This window comes from Trachemys scripta, chromosome 10 (assembly GCF_013100865.1).
Source record: "Trachemys scripta elegans isolate TJP31775 chromosome 10, CAS_Tse_1.0, whole genome shotgun sequence".
In the NCBI taxonomy this organism is placed as follows: Eukaryota; Metazoa; Chordata; order Testudines; family Emydidae; genus Trachemys; species Trachemys scripta.
In genome coordinates, this window is record NC_048307.1 from 33,716,630 (window position 1) to 33,729,794 (window position 13,165).

A 13,165-nucleotide genomic window follows, 5' to 3' on the forward strand; every position below is an offset into this window, starting at 1 on the left:
ACCTACTCTTAAATATCTCCAGAGACGGAGATTCCACAACCTCCCTAGGCAATTTGTTCCAGTGTTTAACCACCCTGACAGTTAGGAACTTTTTCCTAATGTCCAACCTAGACCTCCCTTGCTGCAGTTTAAACCCATTGTTTCTGGTTCTATCCTTAGAGGCTAAGGTGAATAAGATCTCTCCCTCCTCCTCATGACACCCTTTTAGATACCTGAAAACTGCTATCATGTCCCCTCTCAGTCTTCTCTTTTCCAAACTAAACAAACCCAGTTCTTTCAGCCTTCCTTCATAGGTCATGTTCTCAAGACCTTTAATCATTCTTGTTGCTCTTCTTTGGACCCTTTCCAATTTCTCCACATCTTTTTTAAAATGCGGCGCCCCGAACTGGACACAATACTCCAGCTGAGGCCTAACCAGAGCAGAGTAGAGCGGAAGAATGACTTCTCGTGTCTTGCTCACAACACACCTGTTAATGCATCCCAGAATCATGTTTGCTTTTTTTGCAACAGCATCACACTGTTGACTCATATTTAGCTTGTGGTCCACTATAACCCCTAGATCCCTTTCTGCCGTACTCCTTCCTAGACAGTCTTTTCCCATTCTGTATGTGTGAAATTGATTTTTCCTTCCTAAGTGGAGCACTTTGCATTTGTCTTTGTTAAACTTCATCCTGTTTAACTCAGACCATTTCTCCAATTTGTCCAGATCATTTTGAATTATGACCCTGTCCTCCAAAGTAGTTGCAATCCCTCCCAGTTTGGTATCATCCGCAAACTTAATAAGCGTACTTTCTATGCCAATATCTAAGTCGTTGATGAAGATATTGAACAGAGCCGGTCCCAAAACAGACCCCTGCGGTACCCCACTCGTTACGCCTTTCCAGCAGGATTGGGAACCATTAATAACAACTCTCTGAGTACGGTTATCCAGCCAGTTATGCACCCACCTTATAGTAGCCCCATCTAATTTGTATTTGCCTAGTTTATCGATAAGAATATCATGCGAGACCGTATCAAATGCCTTACTAAAGTCTAGGTATACCACATCCACCGCTTCACCCTTATCCACAAGGCTCGTTATCCTATCAAAGAAAGCTATCAGATTGGTTTGACATGATTTGTTCTTCACAAATCCATGCTGGCTGTTCCCTATCACCTTACCACCTTCCAAGTGTTTGCAGATGATTTCCTTAATTACTTGCTCCATTATCTTCCCTGGCACAGAAGTTAAACTAACTGGTCTGTAGTTACCTGGGTTGTTTTTATTTCCCTTTTTATAGATGGGCACTATATTTGCCCTTTTCCAGTCTTCTGGAATCTCTCCCGTCTCCCATGACTTTCCAAAGATAATAGCTAGAGGCTCAGATACCTCCTCTATCCCCCTGTGTCATTTTCTGCAACCAATGGTTGGCCCATATGAGCCGCGTCCCATCATGGCCGCGATTCAGCTCTGTAAGGGACTTTACCTGGTTTACCAGTTCCCGCAACATAGCTCGGTCTTGAGCAGCCTGGTCCATCAGCAGGCGATTAGTCTCTTGCTGCAGCCGCACTGCCTCCTGTTGGGCAGCTGCCTGGACACGGGTAGCCTCCTACTGGGCCGCCGTAGCTTGTATCCGTGGCCGCACTACGTCATCCATTGTGGTGAAAAAAAATAAACCCTCTCCCTTTTTTGTTGTTGTTATTTTTTTTTTTAAATCACCCTCCTTCTTCCGCCGTGCTGTGCACTCCAAGATCCAACCCCTGACACCAGTGTGACAAAGTTCCTCCTCTATCTTGGTGGGTCCTATGCTTATTGGTGGATTTTCTTGCCTCAGAGATTCACCATGTGGGTTGGGGAACAGCCCAGAGACCTTCCCCTCTGGAAGAACCCACAGTCCAGGTCATTTGGGAGGTTTGCAGGGGAACCTAGGCCCACACTCTACTCTGGGTTCCAGCCCAGGGCACTGTGGACTGCAGCTGTCTATAGTGCCTCCTGTAACAGCTGCATGACAGCTACAACGCTCTTGGCTACTTCCCCATGGCCTCCTCCAAAGACCTTCCTTATTCTCACCACAGGACCTTCCTCCTGGTGTCTGATAACGCTTGTGCTCCTCAATCCTCCAGCAGCACACCCACACCCTCACCCTCTCCCTCTCAGCTCTTTGCGCCTCTTGCTCCCAGCTCCTCACACTCACACCACAAACTGAAGTGAGCTCCTTTTAAAACCCAGGTGCCCTGATTAGCCTGCCTTAATTGATTCTAGCAGCTTCTTAATTGGCTCCAGGTGTCCTAATTAGCCTGCCTGCCTTAACTGGTTCTAGCAGGTTCCTGATTACTCTAGTGCAGCCCCTGCTCTGATCACTCAGGGAACAGAAAACTACTCATCCAGTGACCAGTATATTTGCCCTGTACCAGACTCCTGTACCCCACTGGTCTGGGTCTGTCACAAAACTTTGTGTGTGTATTGAACAAACAATTTAATACTGTACACAGCAATGATGATTGTGAAGTTTGGTTGAGGTGGTGGAGTCAGAGGGTGGAATATTTCTCAGGGAATGCCTTACTGCTAAATGATGAACTAACACTCAGCTGAGCCCTCAAGAGTTACCACATTGTTGTTAATGTAGCCTCACACTCTACAAGGCAACACGAATGGAGTGAGGAGACACAATGGAGGCATGGCAGTGCCTGCAAACATTCCCTGAGGAAACTGAACATGATGATGAACCCACGCCATCCCACTTTTGGCCCTCGGGCCAAAAAGTTTGCACACCCCTGATCTAAACCATATGTCCCTAGTTTGCTTATGAGAACAGCCTATGGGACTGTGCCAAAAACCTTACTCCAAATAATCAAGGTATATCACATCTTCAGCTTTCTCCCCATCCACTAGACCAGTAACCATGTCAAGAAGGAACTTAGGCTGGTTTGGCATGATTTGTTCTTGACAAATTGTGTTAATTACTTATTACCTTCTGAACATCTAGGTACTTATAAATTGATTGTTTAATAATTTGTTCCAGTATCTTTCCAGGTATCGAAGTCAGGCTGACTGGTCTATAATTCCCCAGGTCCTCTTTGTTCTCCTTTTTAAAGACAGGAGCTATGTTTGCCCTTCTCCAGTCCTCTGGGGCATCCATAATTTCTCAAAGAGAATAGCCAATGGTTCGGAGAGTGCTTCAGCTAGTTCCTAGGTGGATTTCCTCATGCTCTAGTGACTTGAATACATCTACCATCTAAATATTTTTGAACCTGTTCTTTCCTTATTCTGGCTTATGTTCCACATCCGCTCATCTTTGTAAGTCTGGTAGAAAGTGACAGTCAGGAACTAGGGCCTGAAGTTCATTCATTGGGAGAGTGCCAGCTGGCTAGAAAATAGCCTCCCATGTAAGAGAACCAGAGCGGTTCATAAAGGACTTTTGGTAGCTTGGACAGGGCCCATTAATATCCCATGACCTAGGGTCCTCTTGCTGGAAGGCTTCTGAAGTGCCAAGCCCTGGACAAACCCAACGACCAGGGGCTGCTTACCTTTGACCACCTCATGCTGTGCAACATGCCTGAATGGGGTTGGTTTGTGTGCTGCCCCTAGGCAAGTGGAGGCAGGCATTGGACACAGGTTGCTTGGCTGCAAGTCAAGAGCTGGGCCTGAGTGCACATGGCAAACCTTTGGCATCGTAGACAGGTAGCCACTAGCTCAGGGACACATCTACAGATCTCTGCCTCGCAGCAGTTCCCAAACTGGGACGGGGCGCAGTGCCCTGGTTCAGAGTGATGAGGCCGGGCTCTCGCTCCAGTAGGATTCAGCCATGGCCTACAATGGAGCTGAACGCCATTTGTCAGGGCTAGTGTGGGACTATTAGGATGTCACTGGGCTTTGCCAGGACTTGCTACCCGAGGCCCAGGAATCTCCATCCCCCATGGATGGAAATCATGGCCTTGCTACCATTGTTCTCAGTGCCATTCGCAGACTCCCACTAAGTCGCCACCACCACATTCATAGGTCTCACTGTATTGATCTGGTTGCTGCTGCCAGGTTGCTGGATTTCTACAGCACCCCAGTGCTGGGCCCTACGCGAAGCAAGGGGCCACGGAAGCAGGAGACGCAGAAGCTGGGGTAATGCAGATTGAAGTATGTGAAAGGCAGTCAAAGCATTCTCAGTCAAGGGCATCTAGCAGAATTAACTTCCAAAGACAAGGTGGGTGTGGTGGCTGGTCACTTGAAAACTTCCTGTCACCATAACCACTTCTCCCCCTCCTCCCCATCAAAAAGTGAGAGCATACCCCAAGCAGGGCTTCCACTAACCCCCACAGGGGGCAATGAGCCAAAGAGTTCACTAGGGACTTTGCTATTGCTAATCTATTGTGTGCAGTAGACCTCAGTGATGTGCAGCTGTGCAAAACCCAAAGACAGAGGAGGTTCTTTGATTGAATGATTTGTGACCCTTACTCATTTCACATAAATCTCTGCAAGGGATGAGGGGGGGTTAATGCATTTAGAAATGCAGCTTATTTGGGTGTCCCACAAGGTTCCAGGAACCCCGGGCGGGGTTAGCTGCCGTGGAGGTGCAGGGGAGCGTGGCACAAGGTGGAAGTTTTGCCTAGGGCACGAAACTTCCTTGCACCAGCCCTGGCGGGAGCTGGTACAAAATTAAGGGATAGAATATCATGGCCTTTGTGAAATAATGAAGCTTAGCTATTAGGTATTATAGGCCAGATCCTCAGTAGGTTTAAACTGGTGTAGCCCCACTGAAGTCAATAGAATGATGCTGATTTACAGCAGCTAAGGAGTTGGACCTATTTGGGGAGTACTTAAACACCACATTACTCAGTCTGCATTAATTTTACCCTTGGGTTCTCTCCATTCCTTATCCCCTCTCCCCCAATTCCCTGCCTGTGGCTCTCCAAACTCTGCATTTCATTCTTAAGCAGGTGAGATGAGAAGGGTTAAGTGATCAGCACCTGAATAGTTACCACTGGCACAGAAAATGATTGCGCTTTAGCATTAACACACCATTTAGATTATGAATGGAGGGGGAGTTCACAGCTTCTGGAGCCAGGGTTTCAGGCTGGCTGCAGACTCAGGTAACAATACTATCAGTTTAGTGGATTCCCATTTCAAAAGGTTTTCTTCACAGCCCTTCAGGCTAGAGGCTCATGGCAAGGGGAAGCCAAAATTCTGCAAAGGTTGAACGAGCGGCGAGGTGGCCAGATGCATTCCCTGGGCTGGCGGTGGGATACGTGTGGTGTAGAAGATGCCATGGTGTTCCAGGCACCAGCTGTGGGACCGGAGCCCGCTCTGGGAGACAGTCGTCGTCCATCAACTGTGTTTACATAGCTTGTGCATAGCCCACAGATTTTACACTAGGCAGAGATTCTAAAAAACAAAGTACAAACTTTATTTTGTTTCTTTACAAAGGCACAAGCCTTTTTTTTTTTTCCACTTTCTTAACAAAATATAATAGCTTCTCGATGAACACAAAGACCTGAAAATCGTAAAAAAAATACAAAAAAATGAAAGAAAAACAGAGAGAAACAGTTGTGGCCGGGGAGGAACCTACCAAATACCCACAAGGCTCTACACAACACTGGCCTAAACCTACAGCCAAACAGGAAGGGGGCAAGGTAAGGGAGAAAGGAAACCAAAACAACAGAAAAAAGAAACAGAAGCGACACAATCACAGAACAGCTCTTCTGACTGGGCAGACCCCACAAAATGGATTAAGTGCTTTAGGAGGAAACAAAGGAAAAATAAAGAACGTGAAGTTGATATCGGCTTGTTGAGCATCTCCTGCCATCGGGGCTGGAAATGATGTGGGTTTGTAGGGTTGGGATTTTTTTTTAATCTAAAGCAACATCACCAAACTGAAATCTAGTCAGTCAATTTTTAAGCGAGTTCAGAGTCCTTTCAAGTACTACACCTGCTCTCCAACCCCCCACACGTTTCCAGTGGCCTTACAATCCCATCTTTCTGTTTTAAAAAGTGTTTTCTCACCCCTGTTGCCATTTGTGTGGGTTCTTTCAGGGGAAGTGCCCAGTGATGCAGGAGAAGTAGTGAAACTGACCACACACAGAGCATCGTCAAACGTGCCAAGTAACCTCAACACATTCCTCTCTATTCTCCACTAGTCGGCTTGAGAGCAGGAGATGCGTTCTGTGCCATGGGACTTCAGTTGATGGTGTCCCTTAAATTTTTTTTTTCTTTTTTTCCTTTTTTTAAAATAGAGAAACTACCAACAAACAAGAAACAAGAACTCAGGCCGGCCCATGAACAGCCCAGCGCCCGTGCACCAGCCACGCCATCCATTGCACCAGTGCTGGATAAAGCCGGGACTAGTTTTGCAAGATTACTGTAAGGTGGGTTTGAGTTTTACAAAACCACAAGCAATTTGGTTCCAGGTCCCAGTTACCCGAACCCCAAAACAGTTCATCTGAGTTCAGATCCTGGGTTCCAGTTTTGGCCCATCTCTAGTTAAAAACAGCTCCCCTCCCTCCCCCAGTGCTGGTTCACTGACACAGCACCCCCCTCCCTCCCCCTGGTTTGCTTTCAACTGCAGCATGAACTTTCAGCGTATCTGGTTCTAGCGCCCCGATTTACAGTATTGAAAAAGGTCATAAAAGAGACCCAAATCGCATTGTATTTTTTAAAAATTTCAGCATATTCTCTGACATTCCCATCCCCCGGTCCCACCCCTTTCCCTGCTACTGGCTGGGGGTGTCAGGGCAGCTCCCCCTCCCCTGAGGGATCTTCCTTGCTCTGATCCATGGAGTCACTGTCATCTCCCTCTGTGTCGGAGGCGGTGTCAGAATTGGAGGGCTCCAGGCACGCCCGGACAGGCGTCACGATGACTGCACGCCTCTGCTCCTCCTCCTGCAGCTGCTTTTCCTGCGTCCCTTCAATGTGCTGAATTGCCTGCCAAGGGGAAGGAACAGTGAGGGGAGTGGAGAGGGAACCCTGGCCACAGGGGCTTACATCCTGGGGGAGGCAGGGAGAAGAGCATCAGGAGAAGAACCCACCCAGTTATGCCTGTATCTTCTGGTGCCTGTGTTCTCTGGAGGGCTCTCCTCCAGAGAGGCTGCTACCACTCTCCTCCCCTACTAGTTCTGGACTGGGTCCCCAACAATATTAGCCACTACTCTGCTTTGCAGCGCCAATGATCTAGCCCCATCCTTGGGTACTTTGGATGGAGACGACATGTGCATCCCAGGTCAGACATGTCAACAGTCTGGTTCCCACCTTCTCTGCAAAACTGAACCATGCTAGGGAGTGGCTGGGATATCCAGCCTGACCAGTGCACAGCAGCCCTTAGCTACCCCCCAGCACTCATCAGCATCACACGGGCAGCTCACCGGACACACAGCTGGGTTTGCAGACCCTTCGGGGGTACATAGTTATGCTGCAATCATGGGGTATGACCGCAGCTCATGCGCATGTACCCAAGCTAGCTCCAATCTAGCTCGCTCGGTTACTGGAGCAGGGAAGCTGCTGCAGCAGCACAGACAGTACTTGAGCAGCTAACTCAGGCTGAAGCCCATGCTGCTTGAGCCAGCTGGATTAAAGATCTCAGGTATACCTCCACCTGCTGCAATCATGCCTCCCACTGCAGGGCAGACCTCCCGAGACAGTGTAGAAGAGAACTGGAGGTGCTGCTTCTCTCCCGGAAGCGCTGCTGCTCTCCCAGGGCCCAGCGCAGGTGGGATGCTGCCCACACATCCCGGGTTGGAACAGCAAGATCTGAAGCTCTTCAGACGGCTCTCTCCTAAGCAACCCCATCTCCAAGCCTGAGCCCATGGGAGTCTCAGCCATAAAAACCACTGAGGTTCACTCAGTGTTGGGGTTATGGGGAGAAACCCAGACATTTCCCCAGGGGCCCTCAAATTCTCCCCACCAAGGACAATCCTGGCCTTGGAAGGTGCCCTGTCCTAAAAATTCTCCCCTTCTTCTGACAGGTACCCTCAAGTTCCTCCGGCTTCCTCCCTCCCAGATTTTTTCCCCATACCTGAACAATGGTGTCCAGGTTTTGCCTGGATGTAGACACTGTGTTGATTACGGAGGATGGGCCCATGGTTACCACGGTGACATGATGGGAAGGAGGCGGCGCTGGTACAATCACAGTGGGATGATGGGTGGGTGCTGGGGGACCGTGTGCCGGCAGGAGCTGGGGAGAGAAAGAGACGCCACTGAGTATGGAAGCTGCCCAGCAACGCCTGCAGCGCAGGTGAATCCAGTGCCCATGAGTTCCAGGGTGCAGGAAGGGGGAGGAGCTCCCCGAAGGGGGACAGGTCACAGCACCCCAACAAAGGGAATGGAGCCAACACACGGGCTCCATGCCCAGGAAATACTCAGTCGACAGCCGGCTTTGTGGGGAGGAGCCTGCCATGCACACCCCTGCCCTCCCCCCTTCACAAGGGCTCGCCCTCTGCGCCCACGGGTAGGAGCTCAGCCACAAGCTCTCTGTGGACTGAGCCAAGAGAACAGTTCTGGCAAGTTCCCAGAGGGCACAGCTGGGGTCTCCAGCCAGGCACTCTGCTGGCCGCCCACCAGCCTGCACCAGATGAGGACATTGCAATGCCAACCAGTCTGTCAACTCTGCCATACTCCTGAGCAGGGTTGCTGCCCTCTGGATGCCTCCAGGGACAATCCAAAAATAAAGGTTACAGGATCATACAGCTGGGAAGGCTGAAGGATTGATAAACTGAGGCAGGCAAATGATGCAAGCAGACCTGCCAATGTCCCTCAATCCCGACTTGCAGCCCCCTTCCATTCCAGTCCACATGGCGCCAAATCAGAGAGGCGGCTTTGGGAGCTGGGTGAGATTCATTCTGCTGTTATTAGAGATGAGATCTGAGTCCAGGCATTTGGAGACAAAAGAGGTAATTCACTACACCCCCAGCCAGGGGAGAGGGCTGAAATGAGTCCACAACTCTTTCATTCCCTTGAACTCTTTGGAGCCGGAGGAAACGTCTGACCCCACACATCCTTCTCAGGGCTCGCACGGCTGGCAGCCTTAGAAATCCAGGGTGCTATCATAGTAGGTTTCGCTGAGCGCAGACCTTTACGGTAGGCCATGTCCATGCTATCCCCACCACCTAGTCTGGGGAGTCCAGAATTGTGGAGGCAAAGCCCAGCCTTCACACAGATTCTAACCCTTTGCATGGCTAAGAGCACTTTGAGAACCTCACCAAGACAAGCCAACCACCAGCGCTGAAGCTCATCACCAATTTCCCCTAAATACCAACTATTCGGTTCAGATTTCAGAATGATTCTGCCCCCGACCCCAGCCCTCCAGTGCTGGTTCTTGGGGTCTGAAGGCCATGGGCACAGGGAGGGCTCTCGTTTAAGGCGCTAACCAGCCTGCATAAGTATTGACACCAAGCCCCTTGCTCTAGGATCCCACTTCCCTCCCAGCTGAGCCTACCCCTCCGCCGAGGGCTCACTGCCCCCTTTGGGCACAAAGAGGAGCGGCACAGTCCAGCCCCTATCCATTCCATTGGGTAGAGGATCTGCAATAAAATCAGTGCTGCTTACATCAATGCATCAGCCTGAGCTAACATCCAATGAGACAGAGGGGTGTTGGGAGAGTTCCTTCCCCCAGCTACTGTTTCAGGGTGGCTGCAGATTCAGGAATTTCTGCATTGGTTCACGTCTGGACATTTATCTTCAGAAGCACGAGGGGCAGAAAATTCCATTAAAAAAGTCATCTTCAATTCTGCCACACGTGAATGTGTCCTGCAATCGGAAATCCAGCAAGCTAGCCAGATCCAGCTGGCTTCCAGCAGCACCAGGCTAAGGGGAGATGAGGAGGGGACACGCAGAGACCACCTCAAAGGAGAGGAGTTACTTCTGGACAGTGTTCTCATGTAGCTGTACTGATCCCTTCCTTCCCAACAACGACTCTCACAGATACCCACTGCAGGAGAGCAGCCAGCAGTGACCTCTGCCGAGGCGGGCCAAGAAGCCCTGCCAGGTGAAATTTGACCAAACCTCAGCCCCAGAAAGCAGCATCTGTTTTGCTGCAGCGTTTGACAGCAGCCTCAGCACAATTTCAGAAAACACCACTGAGCTGCCATCACGCTAAGCAAGTCAGCTCAAGATGGCCTGTCACAGGAATGGACGCAGACTCTTACCCACTTTGCCTTCGGGACAACCTAGCTTGACTCAGATTTTTCTCCAGAGGCCACAGATCAAACCAGTTTGGCTTTCCACACTGCTTAGTTCTGAGCAGCAGCTACCAGCTCTTAACCCACAAATTCACACACCCCAGCACAAGGCTGGCTTTGGGGGAGACAGGCAGTAGCGACTGACTGAAATCAACGGCCATAATGAAAGTCCAACACAGTTTGTCTGAAGTTGGGATGAGGCTGAACCACCACCATGTCTTTGGGGGAAGGGGGGTGATGTCAGAAGAGGGGAATTGGTCAGCAGGCATTTTAGCTCCAATCCCCTCAGTGTGAGGGGCATAGACAGGGAGATACCCAAGGCAATTTGGATAACCCCACGTTCAAGCTCCATGGAACAGCAGGCCCCTGAGTGAAGGGTAAAGTTCACAAGAACATTTAATGGTTTCACTAGGGGAGGGAAAACTGGGAGGTCCCTTTCACAGAAATACAGGAGGCAGGAATAGCAACCAAGGAAGCTTTTTGTGTTGTCAAAGCTAACCCTGGCAACTGCAAAGACAGGAGAAGTCCGAAACAGACAAGAAAAAGTCAAGGCCTTGACCTTGAGCACCTAGCTCCATTTGGTACTTTCCGAGCAGGCGGCTTTCTGGAATCTAACAGCACTCCCCTGATCTCCTGAGGGAAGCACAGATCCTCAGAGATCCAACATGCTGCAAGGTCTGGATGCACTACCCAGCTGGGATAAGAGATCTTGACTTGAAGAGGGAGGAGTGAATGGATGGCATTTGGACAGAGCCATAAGCTCCGAGAATGGAAAATCATTTCTGCCTCACCCATGCTGGGGCAGTGACAATCACTCTGGCTCTGTCCTGACAAGTCTTACCCAGTATTCGGGGAGGAGAGGAAGCAGGAAAATTTAAGCAAGCGTAAAAGGGATCCGATCCATACTGGGTATCACTGCCTGCTCTCAGGTAGGTCTTGGGATGCTTGTTCTGATGTGTACTAAACAAGTGCACTTCCTGGTGACCCCAACTGCAGATTCAAGACAAGCCCCAGAGTGAGTGACTGCTCAGGATGAGCCATGCTTTAGGACTCGTGTCACTGGTGATGGTGGATTGAAGTGCTCTCAGACTAGACTGGAAGTATCCTCCGCATCAACTGACGAGCAGGACACCCCTGTAAGAAGTTCTGTGGCAGCGTCCACTAGAGTTGAGAGCATCCAAGACGCCAAAGGGGAACGATCACATCCACGCGGTGAGTGCTTGGTGGGCACACAAGGCTGTCACCTCTGCAGCCATGACACTGGGAAAGGGGGTTTGTGCAGGCTGCCAGGCCTAGAACTCAGAACTTACACTGGACCTTCTACCCTGGGTGTGGCTAGCTCACCGGCCTGGATGACATCCTAGAGGAAGGCAACTAGAGCCTTTCTGGAATCTAGGGAGATTCCCAGGATGGTCAAGCCCAAGTTGGGATCGTGGCAGATTTGTCTGTCTCAGATCTGCAGAGAGAGACAGTCTCCCCCAGGGCATGGACACCGCCGCCGTTAGAGTATGGTTAAGTGGGGTAAAGGTGTATGTAGAACATTTCACTTAGAGATCTCAAAGTGCCTTACATTGAAAGGCAAGTAGCATTACCCCAAACTAAGGCAGAGGTAAAGTGACTTGCCCAAGGGAGCAGGTGAATGGCAGAGTAGGGTTTGGAACCCAAGTCTACTGACTCCCATTCCAGGGCCATATCCACTGACTGACACTGCCTCTTCACAAGTTAGTCTTCCAGATACCCCTGCAGGTCTTGGCAACACAAAGAGGCTGCATCTACAGCCAATTGCTTAAATGCCCTGGGGATGCCAACCACCCCTAGCCTCTGTCTGTCAGAGGATGGAGATGGATGGCAGGAGAGAGATCACTTGATCATTACCTGTTAGGTTCACTCCCTCTGGGGCACCTGGCATTGGCCACTGTCGGTAGACAGGATACTGGGCTAGATGGATCTTTGGTCTGACCCGGTACAGCCTTTTCTTATGTTCTTATGTTGGTAGTTACAAATCATGAATCTGAGGGGCTTCCTGGACTTTCGCCTTGAGATATGGAAATAAAATCACTAAGGTTTAGGGCCCTCCCTCAACCAGTCCTAAGGGCTGAGAGCAGGGATTACACTCCCCAGAAAACGAAGCAGGATTGGATTTCCCTTGGGTATTTGTCCTATGCATTGAGGTCTAGAATATGGTGCAGGCCTCAGTTTCTTTTGCAAATAAGGATACTGGGACTCAAGCCCTTTCCCTGCTAGGGTTCCTGTACTCTTTTACGGCTCCCACTTTTCAATGTGGCAAGATCTCCTCTTGGAGCAGTTTTGTGTAAGCGGGATCCTTGAACAGGAGAAGAGGGCTTGGCTATTAGCATGGCTTCCTGCATTCCATAAGCGCTAGGAACCAGCAGTCTGAAGAAATGTCTTGCCAGTCCTGAAAATACTGGGAATAGTCCACAAAGGGAGGGGTAAAACAAAGCATGAGGACTTAATGTCCCATGACTGGTCTGAAGTCCTCTGGTGCCACTAGGAGCTGAGGCCAAAGAACAAGACTTGTCTTCTGATTGGATCAGAAGGGCTTCTTAAATGGTCTGGGCCTCTGCAGGCAGCCAGCTCCTGAAGAGGACTGCTGTTAGGTGTCCCTTATGGAATCTAACTGAAGATTTCCCGTGGAAAACAGACAGACTCAAGCCCAGGGATGCACCCATGGACTTCCATCTTTCCCAAGACCACATCTGCCTCTGAGCTGAAGAGATCTGTGCTTTCACAAGGTCAGTTCATAGCTTACACCTGAGCTACAGTAGAGTGACCAAAAAACCTGAGCCAGGAACATGTGCTGAGAGAGACATCCAGATACATCAAAGAAAGACTTGAGGGAACCAGACACCACCTGGAACATCTCCAGAAAAGAAAGGTCACTTAACCAGTAACTGCGACTCTCCAAGAGTTGCATCTCAGCATTCACTCATGGGACGGCACCCAGTGTCTGAGCTTCTGGAATGGGAATTTTTTTGTCCTCAGGAAACATGCTGCTCAAGGGGCAGTG

General features: G+C 49.9%; 1 protein-coding gene across 3 annotated transcripts in view; it reads right to left on the minus strand.

Annotated features, from left to right (window-relative positions):
• Positions 1 to 6,187: 6,187 nt before the first annotated feature.
• TFAP4 (transcription factor AP-4) overlaps positions 6,188 to 13,165 on the minus strand; it is a 37,848-nt gene continuing 30,870 nt past the window's right edge. For all 3 annotated transcript variants that reach the window (XM_034783749.1, XM_034783748.1, XM_034783747.1), the window contains 2 exons: positions 7,977 to 8,135; positions 6,188 to 6,889 (listed from right to left, as the gene is read on the minus strand). In XM_034783749.1, the coding sequence (XP_034639640.1) occupies positions 6,695 to 6,889; positions 7,977 to 8,135 (354 nt within the window). In that variant the 3' untranslated portion in view covers positions 6,188 to 6,694. The remainder of the gene's footprint in view (positions 6,890 to 7,976; positions 8,136 to 13,165) is intronic.